Here is a 19,427-nt window from a genome sequence, read left to right on the forward strand (position 1 = left end):
TCATAGAAGTGTGCCTGCAGGATGGAAAGCAGCAGCATCTTTTAAATATGGATATCTAAAACATGGTAGATTATTGTGATTGAATGCATCCTTGTATTCATACCCTACACACCATTGCAATAATCTTTGTACAAAATATCCGTTGTAATGTACCATTTGAAAACTAATAACTTGCTGGTCAATAATATCATAGTGAAACATATGTAGCAACATTATGTGTTAAGTTATAAAATCCCCCTGGATGATGTTACTAGCTCATGTTCAAAAATCACACAGCCCTGCACAAGGAAAAGTCCTAAACACAGAAATGTGTGCATCTCAATTTATATAAAAGTTGTAAACAGGGTCCTAAGACAGGAGACAAGGAAAATCTGTGTTTCAGCAAACAGAGAGGAGAACAAACAGCATGCACACTCTCTTTCACCACCAGACACCATGTTGCCTTCTTTACTGTTCAAATGAACTATAACTAGGAAAGTTAAATGCATTTCCCAGGGTGACTGAACTACAACAGTGAGGGGCAAAAACACCCCAAGTTCTCTCTCCCTCTCCATCTCTCTTTTTCACCTAAAACAACAAAAGAAACAGTGTTTGGGTTTTGCTAGCAGATTCTGGCCTGAGAATTTGGTCAGAAATGTTTCTGGGAAGATGTGGTAAGAACTTCACCTTGAACCAAGTCTAGCTTGTTAAATTTATGAAGTGTTTTATTTTTATTTCTCTTGTAACCACTTCTGACTTTAATGCCTTATACCTGTACTCACTTTAAATATCTTTTTGTAGTTAAATAAATGTATTTTATTCATTAATAAAAACTAGGGCTGTCAAGCGATTAAAAAAAATGAATTGCGATTAATCGCACTGTTAATAATAGAATACCGTTTATTTAAATATTTGTGAATGTTTTCTACATTTTCAAATATATTATTTCAATTACAACAGAAAACAAAGTGTACAGTGCTCACTTTATATTTGCTTTTGATTACAAGTATTTGCACTGTAAAAAACAAAATAAATAGTATTTTTCAATTCACCTAATACAAGTACTGTAGTGCAATCTCTTTATCATGAAAGTTGAACTTACAAATGTAGAATTATGTACAAAAACCCTGCATTCAAAAATAAAACAATGTAAAATTTTAGAGCCTGAAAGTCCACTCAGACCTACTTCTCGTTCAGCCACTCACTCAAATAAGTTTGTTTACATTTGCAGGAGATAATGCTGCCAGCTTCTTGTTTACAATGTAACCTGAACGTGAGAACAGGCGTTTGCATGGCACTGTTGTAGCCAGCATCGGAAGATATTTATGCGCCAGATGCGCTAAAGATTCATATGTCCCTTCATGCTTCAACCACAATTCCAGGGGACATGGGTCCATGCTGATGACGGGTTCTGCTCAATAACAATCCAAATCAGTGTGGACTGACGCATGTTCATTTTTATCATCTGAGTCAGATGCCACCAGCAGAACATTGATTTTCTTTTTTGGTGGTTCGGGTTCTGTAGTTTCCGCATCAGAGTGTTGCTCATTTAAGACTTCTGAAAGCATGCTCCACTCCTCATACCTCTCAGATTTTGGAAGGCACCTCAGATTCTTAAACCTTGGGTCGAGTGCTGTAGCTATCTTTAGCAATCTCACATTGGTACCTTCTTTGCATTTTGTGAAATCTGCAGTAAAAGTGTTCTTAAAATGAACAACATGTCATCATTTATTCTAGCTACCACTTGCAAAGAGGTATTTTCTCCTGTTGTACTTCATGGACTGCTTCAATTTCCCATATGACCTGCATTCCTGTCTATAGTATCTGGCAGATGTTAGGATTATGAATTTAATTTTTCTGCCTCAGCTCTCCATAGTTTCCCACTGTATCACTAAGATAGCTAGGAACTGATTTGTCTGAGCTTCTGGTCCAAAGGACCAAACCTCATATACTTGTATGAAACAAATTTGAATCCCACTCTTTCCCTCATAGGAGAAGTTCTTAAGCCATATAATTTTTAAGTTGAGAAGCACAATATTTGCATTACTGTCCACCCATGTCAGCATTTTTTGTGAAAGCATGCAGTGGCACTTAGGGTGTCAGACGACAATTCATATATTTATTTTTGTTGGCCCGATGCCATCTGAGGGTTTTTATGCCCAGAGGAGGAGGCTGACATGATGCCTGACTGTGAAGAGCCTATACAGTGAGGAGCCCACTGTTTTCAGATAAAATCTTCCCTCATTAGAAGGGCCAAGTCCCTGAACACCAGAGAAAATAGTCACATTTCTCTTCGGTAGTGATACCAGGTTAGATTTTGGCTGGTGCATACTGAGAAGCCTTCTGGCCTTATGAAATGGAGCCCAGGATAGAAAGAAATAGTGGGCTAAGAGGTCCTTTACTGCCTAGCAGTTCTTCAGCACCTGGGCTGCCCTCCCTCTTATCACTCCATAGCCATGTGCTCGGGGCAGGAGGTGGAATAGTGGCAAGGCATGGCAACCTACAACTGAGGCTGGGAACAATTCAGTTCTTTTCCAGTCCTGCCTGCCTGCCTCCTCTCCTGCTTGGGGGAAGGGCAGTTTCGAGTCCTACTGGAATGCTCCAGAAACTGTTCTGGCATTTTTTTGGAAGCCAGAATGGCCTCTTACTGCATTTCCAGCACTTCTCGAGCACAGCACTCACTTACCAGAGAGGGGGTCAAGGTGTCCTTGCCCAGCCTAGATTGCAACTTGCCCAGCACAACTGACCTCTCCAATATTGCTTGGGACCTTTCCTACTTAGGGAGGACAGACCCTGTCCTGGCTTGGCTGTGAGAGAAACTGCACTCTACCCACATTGTCACAGAGCTCTCCTAATGAGACAGCAGATAAGGGGGTGAAGCAGGAGACTCACACCCTTCCTTTTGCCTCTGGCATCCTCAGTCTAGCGCTCTCCCTGAAACCTCTAGGAATACCAGTTGTGGCAAACACCTCAGAAGGGGAAGCAGAGATGAGAGGGCAGTCTCCCCCAAAATCAAATGCAGCCCTGGGACACCGCTGAGAATTAAAGACACATTATTGAGCCAAACTGCTAATCTAACAATTTGAAAAAATATTTGGAATTTCCCTCAGGAAAGCTCTGCATCTGGGAGGCCTGGCTGAGTTGCCAGCCACTGGGGAGGCAGGAAAAAAAAAAAAAAAAAGGAGGGAACATTAGGAGACATGGCATGCCCCTGCTGCCAGTGACCTAGAGGTCTGATTCTCCTTACAAGCTACAAATGGATCTGTGGACCTTAGCATGAAGAAGAAATGCATAACAAACTAAGTTACTAAATGAGAAATAATTGCATAGCAGCCACCAAATATACTGTGAAGTACTAACACTTTCCTTGTTACACACTGTCAGACTGATTGGGAAATAGCATGAGCTCCAAGAGCAGTAACTGAAGTGGGATGTCACCATACTAGTGCATGGAAAGTGAAATTGTCAACCACAAAACAATCGAAAAATGGAGGATTTTTTTACCCTTTCAGATTTAGTAATCAAAGTTGCTACTGTAACGGGAGTTACGTTAAAAAACTTCAGATAGAAAAGTGATTTCTGAGATGACAGCTCCCCTTTAAGTACAAAGACAATGTTCCAGTCTGACAGCAACAAAATGCAAACAACCGGAAAGTTTTAAGAGACTGATTCAAATGGAGAAACTAGTGGCATCTCTAGAGCACAGTTACTGGGAGGGGAGAAAAAAGGTAAACTTATTTTCCTCAGCTACAAATGTTTCTCCCAGTTTCCTTCAATTGAACAGGGAGGCAATAAAGGAGATACTTATTGTGTGAAATTTTTTTTGTTTGGTTTTGGTGAGGAAAAGGTAGGTAGAGAGGCCCAAGTTGCCCTACTGGTACATTTGAATTATTACAGCCATTTTGAGAACGTAGACAGAGCGCTGATTAAGGAGATAAAGGCAGAGTCTCGCACTGAGCTCTGTTTGGGTGGTCCTCTGTGTCTTTGGGGAGCCCCACCTGGGGATGAGTAGATCTCAGTGCACGATTAGCACTCTAAAGACTAAGAACTAAGAGAGTATAAAAATAATTTTAAAAACCCACAACTGTCCAACCAAGAAAGCAGAGGGAAAATCCTCCATTATTTAATAAGAAATGAACTGAAAAGTTTTGCTACGTTTTCTCATTCTCCAGACCTCTTAATAAACAAATGAAGACTGTACCAGTTCCCAGAAAACCAAAAAAAAAAAAAAAGGAAAAACTAGGTATTAAATAAGCACATGGCGAGTTCTGATAAAGTAGTGGGTACCTACTAGGAAAAGACACAGGTAAGATACCTAATTTCACCTAAATAGTGCATGCTGCTCTGTCACACTAATACTGATGGAGAGTAGCGAGCAGCAAGAAATATCAACAACAGTCTTTAGTGGAAAATAGCTCACCCACAGAGGATGAAAAATGTTTAAACTTTTTATATTTTAAGGGGACTTTTAATGTAGAACACCTGTTCTGATCCAGGAGGAGAAAAAATTCTTCAGTCTTCCTCCTTAGCCAGCAGGGCTTCACTGTCCAAGAAGAAACTGCCCAACCCTCTGACAAGTGTTTAGGAAGTATTTTCTGGATCTAGTAGAGCAGAAGAGATACAGGATTCTGGAATTGCTGGAAGTTGCAGTTATGATAAAAGGACTTGAAATTTGCTCGAGTTCCAGGTTGAGGAACGGTTAGGTATGATCATGTTCAAATCTGAAGAGCCGTTTAGTGCCTTTTCAAGCGAGTCCCTGAAAAGCTTGTCCCCATCAAAGGGAGCTTGAAGCAGACAGCGCCAGCAGCAGTGTCTGGGCCTAAAAGGTATAAGCAGCAATTTACTGCAGTGTGCAGCGGCGCAGCAGCAGCAGAATCTGAATGAGAACTCTCTCTAAACAACTACAGGACTTCTTAGCAGTGCATGAAGCACAAAGTTGTTTACAGAGCTAACTACTCCGGGCATAGATGGTCCTATGTTCACAAAGTCTCTCTTGAACAAACAGTTAATCTTTTGGTCCACAAAATCCTTACAGGCCCTTGGGCTTAGAAATTTCCAGTGCAGAGAGTGGTCCTGGAGAAACTGAAGGAAGGTGGTGTTAAAAGTGAAGAGGCGGAAAAATTTACCCATTTGGCCTAGCTACACTTAGTATAGCATTTTTGAGCGGTTCTCCTAGCAGATCTTTTTACTCTGGATTTGGCCATTCATTCAGAGTGCACAATCTTCTCCATAGCCTCTGGTATAAGAAAAAGTCAAAAGAAACTATCTTCCATCTTTACATCTTGGAAGGGTTCTAACCAACTAGGATCTGGGGAAAAGTATAGGGAAGAGAAAATTAGATCCATCAGCCCATCCACCTTACTCTGCACAAAAAGGCAACGCTCATCACGTGGATAGGTCCAAGTATGACACGGACAGGACAGTTCATTCTTCCCCACTAATAACTTGGGCAAATGCTGGTGATAGTTGGACAACTGCTCAGATAAGAGGCTGGCTGGAACTTTTGTAATGCCTCCCTTCTTATGATGGTACTTGGAAAGAAAGAGACCCAGGGTAACTAATGAAAAACAAAGCAGCCAGAAACACTTGTAAGTCACAAGATCTGGATGCCTAAGGAGTTCCACAGGGCAGGGAGAGGGAGAAGCAGGGCCTTCTTTTTTCCTATGAGGAATTGAGACAAACTGTTCTGTATAAGAGTATGGGATGGGGCTCAAAAGGTTCAATTAAATAATAGAATAATCTGAGGCTTTAGGGATGGATGCCTAAGAGCACTGTTCCTAGAAAGAGAACCCTTGGATGACATCTTTGAAAACTTATAAAGAGAGACAGCATGGGTCTGAGATTCTGAGCAGAAGAGAGACCAAACTACAGAGATTTTCATACTCCCTTGTACAGTTCGGGCAAAAAAATTCAACATAAGTAGCAGTTGGGTGGGACCCCACACCTTGAGCATTACTTCTCCTCACACAGATCTGTTCTTTGGATCTTGCAGTCATGCTTAGTCTCATTTAAAAGAAAGCAGATGATAAACTGGCTGTGTACATCTGAAAAGCCAGGCGCTACAACTAATATAAATCTATTATTATAGTTGTAGCGCCTAGCAGCCCTAGGCATGAACCACTGTGTTAGGCACTATGTGTTACTGTTAAGTATCAAAACATTGTAACTTTGCAGATTAAAATTTAAGGATCTATTATTTATCTGCAAAATGGACAACGGATGTCTTTCAAAATCAGTTTTTCTATTGGATAGTCCTAATTTCAAGGGCTCTATTTTTTTAATTAAGTATAAGCAAAGATAATTTATTAGTTGGACAAACTGTTAGACTTTTTTTTTTGGTAAATAAACTCGGATGACAAATGCTCAGTCCTTATCCAATGTGGTTTCATCACTGAGGGGTGCAGGCTACTAGAGACAGCACACAGACAGAAGGCCAAAATGAAAAGAAAGAAACAGACATTATTTTCAATGAACCATCAGAAACACAACCATTTAAAAGCTTATGTAGTTATCAATGGTTAGCTGTCAAACTGGGGGTGGGGGGAGGAGAATATCTAGTGGGGTTCTAGGGATCTGTCCTGGTTCTGCTACTATTCAATATTTTCATTAACTGCCTTGAATAATGGAGTGCAGAGTATGCTTATAAAATCTGCAGATGTCACCAAACTGGGAGAGGCCGGAGGACAGGATTAGAATTCAAAACTACCTTTACAAATTGAAGACTTGGTCATGCAGTTGGGAAAAGGGCTAATATCATTCTGGGGTATATTAATAGGAGTGTTGTATATATGACACAGGAGGTAATTTCCCCTCTTTTCTTGACATTGGTGAGACCTCAGCTGGAATAATGTGTCCATTTCTGGGTGCCACATTTTAACAAAGATGTGGACAAATTAGAGAGAATCCAGAGGAGAGCAATAAAAATGATAAAAGGTTTAAAAATCCTGACCTATGAGGGAAGGTTAAAGAAAGTGGGCACGTTTAGTCTTAAGAAAGGAAGACTGAGGGGGGACCTGATAACAGTCTTCAAATATGTTAAGGGCTGTTATAGAGAGGCTGCTGATCAAATATTCTCCATGTCCACCGAACGTAGGACAAGAAGTAGTAGGCTTAATCTACAGCAAGGGAGATTTAGGTTAGATATTAGAAAAACGTTTTAACTATAAAGATAGTTAAGCTCTGGAATAGGCTTCCAAAGGAGGTTGTGGAATCCCTATCACTGGAGGTTTTCAAGACCATCTTAAACAAACACTTGTCAGGGATGGTCTAAGTATACCCGGTCTTGCCTCAGTGTAAGAGGCTAGATGAAATGACCTTGAGGTCCAGCCCCACATATCTGTGATTTTAGTGCCCTGCCTCCTTCCTTCTGCTGCTGCTAGCTGTAAGGAATTCTAAAACAAGGAAATTCTCTAATTCCTATGATATCCTAAAGAAGGACTTGCCCTCTAGTTACCAAACTGCTGCTAGGTTGGAGGAAGCCAAAACCCAGGAGATTCCTGCCTGAAAAAAAAGAGGGCCACAAAGTCCTGAGGAATTGTCATCAGCTTTGCACAGAGGCAAAAGATTAGGTTGTCAATGTGACTGCAATATATCAAACATGCCAGAAGTGGAGCCAAAAAGCAGCTTGATTTAAAAATATATATATATCTATGTTTAGATATATCAGAAGAGGGATCTTCTGTTTACTTCCAAGAAGGGAATTTCCAACAGAAATAATATTTAACTCTTGTTCAGAGCTTTTCATCCAGAGATCTCGAAGTCCATTACCAAGGAGGTACGTATCATTATCTCCTTTCAGATGGGGAAACTGGTCCAAAGATAATAGTCAGAGAACAATGGATACCCACACAGGACAAAATACATTTTATGTAAATCTGGGGAAGAAAAATCAAATAAAACAGACCAAAACTTAAGGTACAATCCTGCCAACACTTTGCTACTCTTGGTGTTGGCTTTGCACAAATGAATGCTTACCAATTAAATTCTAAAAAAATAATTGAGCTTAGTACTTGGAAGTTCTTTTACTATAATTTCCTCAATTAGCAGTACTTGAGGCATTTCATCAGCATGTGGATATGTCTGTATCTTAAAAAAAAATTCAGGTTATTTGCTTGAGTAGTCTCCCTGAAACCAAGCACTACACTTGATAGCAAGTGCTTGCAGGATCAGGCCCTTATTTTCCTACCTCAGTGAACAATGTTTCAACTTTATAAACTTTTATATTTGTCCAATAATCTATAGTTAATGAAGTAACTAGGCACAATCCATAATCCATTCTGCCTTTTTATACAAACACATTTCATTATGATTTACAATAAAAATAAATAATTAGTCCAATATTTTAATTCTGATTCCTCTGGAGTAAACAGGCCTGGATTGGTTTGTCTCAGAGAAAACTCAGAAGAATTATTTTTGTGGAGATCACATCTGAAAGGCTTTTTGGGAGGTGGAGGAAAGAGAAGAAAATCGCTCCTCGGTCACCCTAATTCACCAAACTGAAGTAACTGTTGAATATGCCATAAACTCAAGAGGAAAGTGGTACCTATCATTAAATGTTTGCTATGCCTGAGTAAATTATTTTCACTATTTTTTTCTCCTTTTATAACTTCCTTTAGTTTAGTAGGCAACTTTCATTCCTCTTATGTCAGTCTACCTCAGTAACTAGCTTATTCAGCCAAGATCAATCTGATCAAGTAATAGGCTTTCAAGAGAGAATTTTTAAAAAGATTTTTTAAAATTAAGAGGCATATTATTTCTTATGAACAAAGGAATTAAACGGATTCAAAGTTTAGATGTTATTATATAAACTAATGGTATTCGGCATCAATAAAAACACTCAATATCATTATTTCCTTTCAGTCCTTTCATTACTATCCTAGATATTGTTATTATAGCACAATATTGCCAAACAAATTAGTAAACCAATTTTGGGGCGTGACATATATGAGTAGTTAAAACAAAGAGAGATAAAGAAAAATCTATTTTTGTAAACATCAGCAGTGCATAGGCAGACAACTGAAAATATTTTAACACAAACTGATAGACCATGAATGGCTTCTAGCTTGGATCCCAAATTCATGAAGACTGAAAGCTGATTTTTCAGTGTACCTGCCCACAAATGGTTTGCACGTTACAATGCTTTGAGTTTTCTCATCTCATGGTTAGAAACGTAGTGAATTAAATGTTAACTGTTTGGCCTACTGCTGTTCTTTGAACTCAAATTTCTTACTTTTCAAGTATACAGATATTTATTCAATAAATGGGGAAAATTTAAACAAACAACTACACCCAATTGCATTAACACACTGATATAACAACACAAAATAAATTGTGACAGTTGAACACATCATGATGACACACACACATCTACCTTTTACGGTTTATGCACCCACATAAGAAGTCTTAATTAGGGAGTTTGGGGAACCAATTAGCCCCCAAAATGTACTGGTTAACTGAATCACTTAAGTAGCCAGGACATAAAAACCTACTAACTCAAGGACTACCTGCATGGCCAGGCCCCTCCAAAGTCCTCAATTTAGAGGCACAGTGTATAAAATATTGTGTACTATTTACTGTGTACTATATTAGACTGTAATGTATTATTTTAAATTTAATGCATTTTTTAAAATGAACTTACTACAGTAACTCTGTTGTTTTTGTTAAACCTTCTTTCCAGCCCTGGCCCAACTCCACTTTTTCTCTATCCTATACTGATCATTATATAGCTTTGCCCCATGTTGTTTTCAGTGCTTTCTTCCTCTTATCTTTTTCACCTTCTCTAGCCCTTTACACCCTTTCTATTTTCCCCTAAAGTGTGTGCTTTACTTCCTCCCCTATATTTTTTTGTTTCTCTTTCTGTTCCCCCTTAACCTCTCACTCCACCTTAGGTCTTGTAATTGAGAACTCTGAGTGCAGCAGTGAATCTGCAAAAATAGGTCAGTTTTATTCTGTTTCTTCAGTTTTTAAAAACTACGAACGACTGCAGAATCAGGCATTGTATCTCTTCACTGGGGAGTGAACCCAAAAATAGAGACGAGTGGTGACCCCCCCAAACACACACCTAATCCATCCCATCCTACTCTCTATTTTTGGGTCCACCTCCCCCATCAAAGGCCATGGTGCCAATTCTACTATCACACATAGCTTTTAAAAGTTCCAGAAGCAGACTGTAAATTTCATTGTTGCCCAGAGTTCGTAATAGTGGGAGTGAAAACTGACAAGATTCCCGTTAGTTTTCACTCTGCTGTGTTTAACAAAGCTATAAATAACAGCAGAGACACAAACTATCTGTCTGAACATTTAGGAACAACAGACTGCATCAGTTTGCACTAGGTTCTCATTTGGAAAGTTATCTTTGCAATCACAGAGTATTAGAGGTTAAGGGTCCCCCCCCCCCCCCCAAAAAAAAATTAAAGTTTCAGCTCTACAGAAGCTGATGGCACTTGCCCAGGAAAGCTTCTTGCTCTATTCACAAAAGGGAGTGGATTTTTCCAAGACTTGTAAATGGCTAACATTTGTCTAACATGGTTGCTTTTAGAGATGGTTGGAGGCTAGATTCTCTACTGCAATCCCTGGTGGCTCAAAGATGCTAGAATCTGGTCATAATTGACTCTCTGAAAACTACCTCAGGAAAGGGGAGAGACTCTTAGCTAGCATAAAGCCAGTTGAGCTGGCTCCTGCGCCAAGCATCTCCCAATCAGGCTATGCTCATCGGCATAGCTGTGCTCCACTAGGCTGCTCTAATTTATGCCAGAGCTGAAGAAGCTACGGTTTCAAAATTAGGGAAATATAACTGACCAGCCAGTGGCCCACTCCCACCCTTGTGCCAAATGGTTCTTGACACCAGAGAAAATCTAGCCCTACATCTTCATACAGCTGATATATTTTTTTGAGCTTGCACGTGGAACACTTAGGATAGAATTTCTTCCTTTTCATTCTTGCTATATAATATTACCACCCTCAGCTTTTAGATAGCACTTTTCATCCATAGATGTCAAAATGCTTTACAAAGGAGCTATGTATCATCCCCACTTTATAGATGGGGAAACAGAAGGCACAGCAACTAAGTGATTTAATCAAGATCATCAAACAGACCAGTCAAATGGCCAGGAAAAGAACCCAAGTTTCCCAACTCCCAGTCCAATGCCCCATCTAGTGAGCCACACTGAATGGTAAGGAACAAACATCTGTAACTACATTAATGCAAAAGACTTACTAGAAATGCTTAACAAGTTTGTAACGCCACAGAATCTGAAGTCAATACCTTGAAAGTGCTGCCCTCACTTAGAATCATGCAGTTTCCACTTATTTAATTAGCTCAAGATCTTAAATATAAGGAAGTACATACACATCTATGAAAGTTTTTAATATCGTAAGATATGAAAATGTTGGAGGAACTGGCTAGTGTTAATACTCTGTAGTTGGACATATTTATTCCTGCATTTCCATTATAAGCTATTTTCAGGAACATATTACTTTAGCCTAACTAGTCACTCTAAGATAAAACATAGCATACAAAGGTTCACCTCACAAGCAAACTTTTATTTTGTTTGTACTCAAATTTAGTTTAGGTTGTTTTGGCAAATAAGGATTACATTCAAAACTTAAAAATAAATTTTGAGCAATAGGCACATTTTGCCTTACAACACAGTAACTCCAAAAATCTTCACCTCAAAATGGAACACTGTATAAACAATTCACTATTTGGGGGAAAGTAAAAATTCCAGAGAAGCGTCATTTAATTAACAAGTTACTGTAAATGCATAGTAACTATTTTTTACCAAAAGTTCCATATAGATTATTTGTAGGTTTGGCTTGCTAGAAGAACGATTATTATACAAATGAAACCTGCATGAGCTTTGACCCTAAATGGTCTCAATAAATAATCTAACACTACAATATTGATATTAAACAATGTTGGAAACCAAAACATGTACCCTAAATAAAAATGCTTTAAACATACACTGAAGTAAACAACGTATTTGTGGGTCTGATATAAAGTACTCAGACACTGAAAGTAAAGACTGAAACCCAACTTAAACGTTCTTTTGTGGTTGTACTATTTAGTAAGTTAAAGAGAGATACTCAGTAAAAGTTTACCTTACTTCAGCTGGTGTATTTTGGGAATATGGATTTGCAGAACAAGCCAAAATCCTAATTACAGCCCCAGGGTGATATGTTTCCAGAACATGCACTGCTGTGGGATAAACTGGCTCCTCAAAAGCAAGCTCTACGTAGTCCTGGCTATAGAAGTTAGGTGGAGTCCTCTTGAATGGCAACTGGGCACTAGGACACTGATTCCACCAAGTTCCATAAGTTCGAAACACAGCAGTCTGAGTGAAGTCACCAGAACTGGGGTACACATTTGGAATACCTGCCAAATTCCACATGGTGTAGGACATGCTGTTTTCACTACCGTAATGAGAACTGAAATCCAACACTTCTTTGGCATACTGGACTACTTCAACATTGATAGGTAAGGCTCGGCTGTTTGATTCAATAGCTCTCCGGCTGTTCATCATTTCTCCCCTTGTCGCTGTCCTGGCTCGGCGCCGAAGGCAGATATAGTAAAACATGCTGAGAACTGTTAACATGGGAAACACCGGTGACATCTAGATATGAATTATGAAGCTGCAAAAGGTCAGGCGTCCTATATAAGGTGCATTAACTCTTTGGGGGATGTTTCAAAAAAATAGCTGAATAAAACAGAATGGCTAAACATGGTCAACACAGAAAATTTTTCCAGTAGGAAACCTATTTGCTTTTACTCATTCTAATTTGTCATCTTAAGACAACGCTGTCATTAAAAATCTAAAATCAAGTGGTTTCTATAGGGCCACTGAATAAAAAAAAAGGCCGTTTTCTGAAAGTTAAATTGAGCCAAAAACTAAACTAACTATTTTCCATGTTAGATAACCAGCCTGCAGTAGTAACAAAAATGTTGTTTTCAATGTAAAACTTTCAGCACTACCCTTTCATGTTGTCCATGAGAGCATGCACCCCTGATATAAAAGTCAGTGGACTCCAAAATGATGTTCATTGGAGTCCATTAATAATATCAGCTGGATGTCTTCTATACAGCCATGACACAAGGTAGGCGTTCAGGGTTCTGTGACGGTGTCAGAAGCAGAAGTCTATATGCACGGTGTTTTACATCTGAAAAAAAGAAGACATTTTGGTTCATATATTTACTGTATTAGATTCAAAATTTGCTAAACCTGGACACTGCAGCCCTGAAAACTATTTCTAACTAGAACAAATATAAAAACAAAAAACAAGTATAATACCTACAGCAATAGTCTAATCTATCAAACAAAACCACATTTCAGCAGTTATCCTAGAGCGTACTTTATGTAAACTGTATGCTTATTCTGGATTACTTTCTAATCAAATAAGATATATCCTAGAAAAGTAAGCTTTAACAAGAGAGCATGAGATGAAGAGAAAACACTGAACTAGCACACAAGAACCATAAAGTTAAGGTGACTAAAATCTGACAATAGCTAAAAAAGTGGAGTACGTTTTCACTGTCCAGACTGACTGGCATGCAAAAAGTAAACAATTAGTATAATTGGTAGAAGAGTTAGGTTTTAAAAGTTCTTCAGGTAAAGAAATTTGTTTGAAAACATGTAATTTTTAATCTGTCACTTTAACGACACGGGTATGTCCATATTAGATTTCCTACAAATAAAGATTATCTTACAAACCCCACGGCAAAGTTAGCAGGCACAAAACAACTATAAGGCAAAAACTGTTAGATTTACCAATATAATCAGTCTTCTATTAGTAACAAAATATTTCCTTACAGCTTATCAAGAAGCAAGACATACCAAAATTAATCTCCCCACCATAATTAAAAAAATACAACTAACTTTGTTGCTCCACTGAAATCTTGTTTAACTGTTGCTCACTGGCTTCAGTGGTAAAGAGAGGAGAGCAGTGCTGGAGTCTGGAGAAAGGATGACTAAGCATCTCCTAAAATAGATGAAGTGTTTCTGCAGCAGACATTTACTGGGCGTGTACTGTATTAATCACTGGGGCGTACAGTGGCTGCACTTCTACTTCAGGACAAACACTAACAAATCATTAACCTAATGCCTCTGCTGTTCTAGCAGGCCAACTGCACATTTACCATTTGAAGTAAGTCGCAGTTGGGACAATACTTTGTTTAGTCATACAACCTTTGTTTTTCTGGTGTAACTCACTTCACCCCAACTTCAAAAACAAACCACCAAAACAACCCAAAAAATCAACATCCATACATATATGGGTAGCATCCACTGAGCCCCCTTTTTGTCAGAATACTATTAGCAATTGACAGTGCAGGTTTCGTAAGATAAAGGCAGGCTGCAGCCTCCGCTCCTATATTTGACAGTGAGAAAACATATGTTGAGGAACTGTTCACTCTTTCTTTCTTCTTCCTCCTCCTACAATTTTTGTTGGTCTAGTTTCTGTCCTTAAAATCAGATTTTATACCAGCTTTCGCTATCGTAACTTGAACTACATTTGGCACCTACCACAGCGGGGAAAACATAAGAAGTTGTCTTGGCTCAGCCCTGAGCTCTGCAGGGAAGCCAAAGCCAAACAAAAAGGTGTTCTAAAGGCCCTGGCCTTTGGAAGAGACATGCAAAGGAAGCAACAAGTTGCTGTTCTCTCTTTTTCAACTGGGGCGAATTAAAAGTTTAACTGAAGACTAGGACTACGTAAAAAAACCACTTTTGGATTCTTTTCTCCTGATCTAACATGCCTTATTTAAAGATTAAAAAAGGAAATAAGTGCTAGAATAGATCATCAGATCTGCACCCTTCATTTCTCCACAAGCCTCACCTGTGTGGCGCAGCACCCCAAGGGAAAGGAAAGCACTTTACAAGATGCCTCCGATGAGGAAACGTCATTAAAAAAAAGCAGATTTTTTATTTTTAAAATCATTAGAATTCAGGTGCAAATTCCAAAATTTGATTCTAACTAGTGTTTTGTGTGTTACTTCTGACAAATTCCTCCCCCCCCCCAATATTTTGTTTCTAGTTTTAAAGCGGAAGCAGGAAGTTGCAATGAGATTCAGCTACCTGTGAGTGTAATACCACTCTGTAGGATCCTATACCATACCCAATTTCCCCAGCAGTTTGCAAATCACCCCCCCAGTTCTATATTCACTGCTCCTTGGAAAACTGTAGATTGGGAATTGAGAAGACTATGAACCAGTGCCCATAAATTATTTGAAAAATCAGTGAACATAATGGATAATGACACACTAGTTCTAGGCACTGGCATGAAAAAAATCAGCTGTTCGTTTTATATGCTAAGTGCATATTCCACAAAAAATTAAGCATATTTTAAAAGTGTCTTTGTACATCTATTATTATTTATATTAGTTATAGCGCCTGGCAGCCCTAATCATGAACCACTGTGTTAGGCACTACGTGTTACTGTTACGTACCAAAACATTTTGTAACCTTGCAGATTAAAGTTTAAGGATTTATTATTTGTCTGCAAAATGGACAACTGATGTCTTTAAAAATCAGTTTTTCTATTCGATAGTCCTAATTTCAAGGGCTCTGTTTTTTATTAAGTATAAGCAAAGGTAATTTATTAATTGGATAAACTGTTAGACACTTTTTTTTTTTGGTAAATAAAGTAGGACGACAAATGCTCAGTCCTTATCCCAACGTGGTTTCATCACTGAGGGGTGCAGGCTACCAGAGACAGCATACAGACAGAAGGCCAAAACAGATGAAAGAAAGACAGAAAGATTATTTTCAATGGACCATCAGAGAAACAACCATTTAAAAGTTTTCAAAAGACTTAGAGTATATCTACATTGCAACTAGATGTGTGACTGCACCATGTGCAGACACATGGCAGCTAGCTTTAACAGAGATAGTACAAGTACCAACAGCAGTGAAACTGCCACAGCATGAGCTTCAGTGCAAACTATACAGTAACTTCTCACTTAACTTTGTAGTTATGTTCTTGAAAAATTAGACTAAGCAAAACAATGTTAAGCAAATCTAATTTCCCCATAAGAATTAATGTAAACAAGGTGGGTTAGTTCCAGGCAAATTTTTTTCACCAGACAAAAGACATTATATACATATACAATACAAGTTTTAAACAATTTTAAACAAATAATGTCATACTGTATTCAGCAATGATGATTGTGAAACTTGGTTGAGGAGGTGGAATCAGAGGGTGGATCGTCCAGCTGCTCCTCTTGCTGAACTTTCCCAACTCAAAAAAATACATCTAGAGATTGTTGTTTTGCTTTCCTTTCTTTTTCTTGGTAAATGTCTTTATAGTAATTCATTTCCTAACGACTTGGAGATGCGTTCCCTGTTAGGATGGTCATCACTAAGGATTTGTAAACCAGCTTCAATCATCTGGAAAGCTTCAGAAAGATGTTTGGCAGTCAAATTTCGATGAGTTGGTTCTTCTTTTACTTCTTGGCTGTCTTCTTCCATTGCTCTCATCACCTCTAGTTGCATCAGATCTTCATTGGTTAGCTCTTCTCCGTGTGACTGCAGAAGTTGTGTAACACGGGCTTTTTCCACCTCATCAAAACCTGTTTTCTTGGCCAAGCTGAGGATATCTTTCTTAATAGCAGGGATAACATCTTTAAATCCTTTTAAGTCATCGACACAGTCAGGCCACAACTTCCCCCACACACCATTCACGCATGCTTGAGTGACTTCAGCCCAGGACTTACCGATGTTATCGATGCACTTGCGGATGTTGTAGTCACACCAAAATTGCTGAATCATAGGCTTGCCTTCCCCATCGGTGCCTCTGATGAGCTCGTCAGAAGTACGGCGTAAGTAATACGCCTTAAATGCAGCAATGGCTCCTTGGTCCATGGGTTGGATGAGTGATGTTAGGTTCCAGAAAGACAACTTTGACTTTTTCACACTGGTTGTCCAGGTTGATTGGATGAGCCAGTGCATTATCAATAAGTAAGAAAATCTTGAAATCAAGATTTTCCTTGGCACAGTATTCCTTCCATGTATACCTTCTAGGTGGTAATGCTGCTGGAGACATGAAGATGAAACCGCTGGCAGGGTACCAATCTGAAACACCACAAGCTCTTAAGGGATTTTCAAAGGAACACCTTCCAGTCATTTGGAGATCCAATAAGAAGGCATGGATAACTGGAGCTATTTTTTCAGAATGGCTGACTCTCTCTGCTGTTCCAAAGTGTCGGCAGGTGCTCAACCCCTGGCTCTGCCCCAGGCCCGCCCGCCCACCCCCCCCCACTCCACTCCCTCCCCCGAGCATGTCCTCACTCCTCCCCCAACCTCCTGAATGCCGCAAAACAGCTGATTGATGCAGGTGGGAGGCACAGGAAGGGAGGAGGGAGGCTGCGCATCGCATCCTCACTCCTTGCTGCGGAGCCTCCTGAACACTTGCAAAACAGCTAATTGCTGCGAGAGGGAAGAATTGCTGATCCGCGGGGCTGCAGGCAGGTGGGAGGCACTGAGGGGTGGAGGGAGCTGATAGGGGGGCTACCGGCCCACCCTGGTTCCAAGCCCTCATGGCCAAACAACGTTATAAGGAAACATTGCGCAACTTTTAATGAGTATGTTCTCTAATAGATCAGCGACGTAACAATGAAACAACGTTAACTGAGACGAAGTTAAGTGAGGAGTTACTGTACAAGCCTGTCCTAGACTCTGGGTACTTACTCAGTGCCTAGCAGACACTAAAGTCCGTGCTGTTGTGGCTTCCCTGCTACTGGTACTTGCACTAGCTATATAAAAGCTAGCTCGAATATGTTTACACATGCTGCAATTGCACCTCAGATTGCAACGTAAACATACCCTCCGTAAAGTGAAAGCCAGCCAAGTATAAAGTTATTAACCTACATGGGGAACAAATACTTAATAACAGACTTTTCAATCTAGCAAGAAAAGGTGTAACACAATCCAAGGGCTGGAAGTTAAAGCTAGACAAATTCAGACTGGAAATAAGGTGTACATTTTTAAGAGAAATTAGCCATTGGAACAACTTACTAAAGGTCATGGTGGATTCTCCATCACAGGCAATTTTAAAATTAAGATTGGTTATTTTTCTAAAAGATATGCTCTATGAATTAACTTGAGGAAGTTCTGTGGCCTGTGTGTGCAGACTAGATGATCACAATGGTCCCTTCTGGCCTTAGAATTGATGAAAAAAGGCTCAAGCCTTGGTTTTTGCATTGATTTAGTGGGCTTTAGATTGGGCCCAAAGTGCTTTTCCTGGCTTTAATCATAAACAAGCATCATTTCCACCAGTTATGTTTTTTATTTTTGCATTTTACACAACTTGGACAAATAAAATTAGGGATGTCAAGCGATTAAAAAAATAAATCGTGATTAATCGAGCTGTTAAACAATAACAGAATACCATTTATTAAAATATTTTTGGATGTTTTCTACATTTTCAAATATATTGATTTCAATTATAACAGAACACAAAGTGTACAGTGCTAACTTTATTTTTTTTATTATAAATATTTGTACGTAAAAAAGAAATAGTATTTTTCAATTCACCTAATACAAGTATTGTAGTGCAATCTCTTTATCATGAAAGCTGCACTTACAAATGTAGAATTATGTACAAAAAAACAATTTTGCACTCAAAAATAAAAAACATTAAACTTTATAGCCTACAAGTCCACTCAGACCTACTTCTTGTTCAGCCAGTTGTAAACAAACTTGTCTGTCTGAGCATTTGCAGGAGCTAATGCTGCCTGCTTCTTGTTTACGGTGTCACCTGAAAGTGAAAAGAGGTGTTTGCATGGCACTGTTGTACCCGGCATTGCAAGATATTTACATGCCAGATGTGCTGAAGATTCATATGTCCCTTCACGCTTCAACAACCATTCCAGAGGACATGCATCCATGCTGATGACAGGCTCTGCTCAATAAAGATCCAAAGCAGTGCAGACTGATGCATGTTAATTTTCATCATCTGAGTCAGATGCCACCAGCACAAGGTTGATTTTCTTTTTTGATGGTTTGGGTTCTGTAGTTTCCACATCTGAGTGTTGCTTTTTTAAGACATCTGAAAGCATGTTCCGTACTTGACCCTTTTAGATTTTGAAAGGCGCTTCAGATTCTTAAACCCTGGATCGAGCGCTGTAGCTATCCTTAGAAATCTCACATTGTTACCTTTTCACTGTAGATTTCACAAAACGCAGAGAAAGCGTTCTTAAAACGAACATGTGCTAGGTCATCATCCAAGACTGCGATAACATGAAATATATGGCAGAATGCAGGTAAAACAGAGCAGGCGACATACAATTCTCCTCCAAGGAGTTCAGTCACAAATTGAATTAACACATTTTTTTTAATGAGTATCATCAGGATGCAAGCATGTCCTCTGGAATGGTGGCCGAAGCATGAAGGGGCATATGCATGTTTAGCATATCTGGCATGTAAATACTTTGCAATGCCAGCTACAAAAGTGCCATGCGA

At 39.2% G+C, this 19,427-nt stretch overlaps 1 protein-coding gene across 6 annotated transcripts in view; it reads right to left on the reverse strand.

Moving 5' to 3' along the window:
• The window catches only part of FBXL4 (F-box and leucine rich repeat protein 4), a 116,980-nt gene that overhangs the window by 83,646 nt on the left and 13,907 nt on the right, over positions 1–19,427 (reverse strand). For 4 of the 6 annotated variants that reach the window (XM_037894502.2, XM_037894505.2, XM_037894507.2 and 1 more), the window contains exon 3: positions 12,079–13,134. In XM_037894502.2, coding sequence (XP_037750430.1) covers positions 12,079–12,590 — 512 coding nt within the window. In that variant the 5' untranslated portion in view covers positions 12,591–13,134. Of the gene's footprint in view, positions 1–12,078; positions 13,135–13,742; positions 13,768–13,850; positions 14,006–19,427 lie in introns of those variants that run through there. The other 2 variants (XM_037894504.2, XM_043542680.1) reach the window with 2 other exon arrangements.

The sequence above is a fragment of the Chelonia mydas genome, chromosome 3 (assembly GCF_015237465.2).
Source record: "Chelonia mydas isolate rCheMyd1 chromosome 3, rCheMyd1.pri.v2, whole genome shotgun sequence".
NCBI lineage: Eukaryota > Metazoa > Chordata > Testudines > Cheloniidae > Chelonia > Chelonia mydas.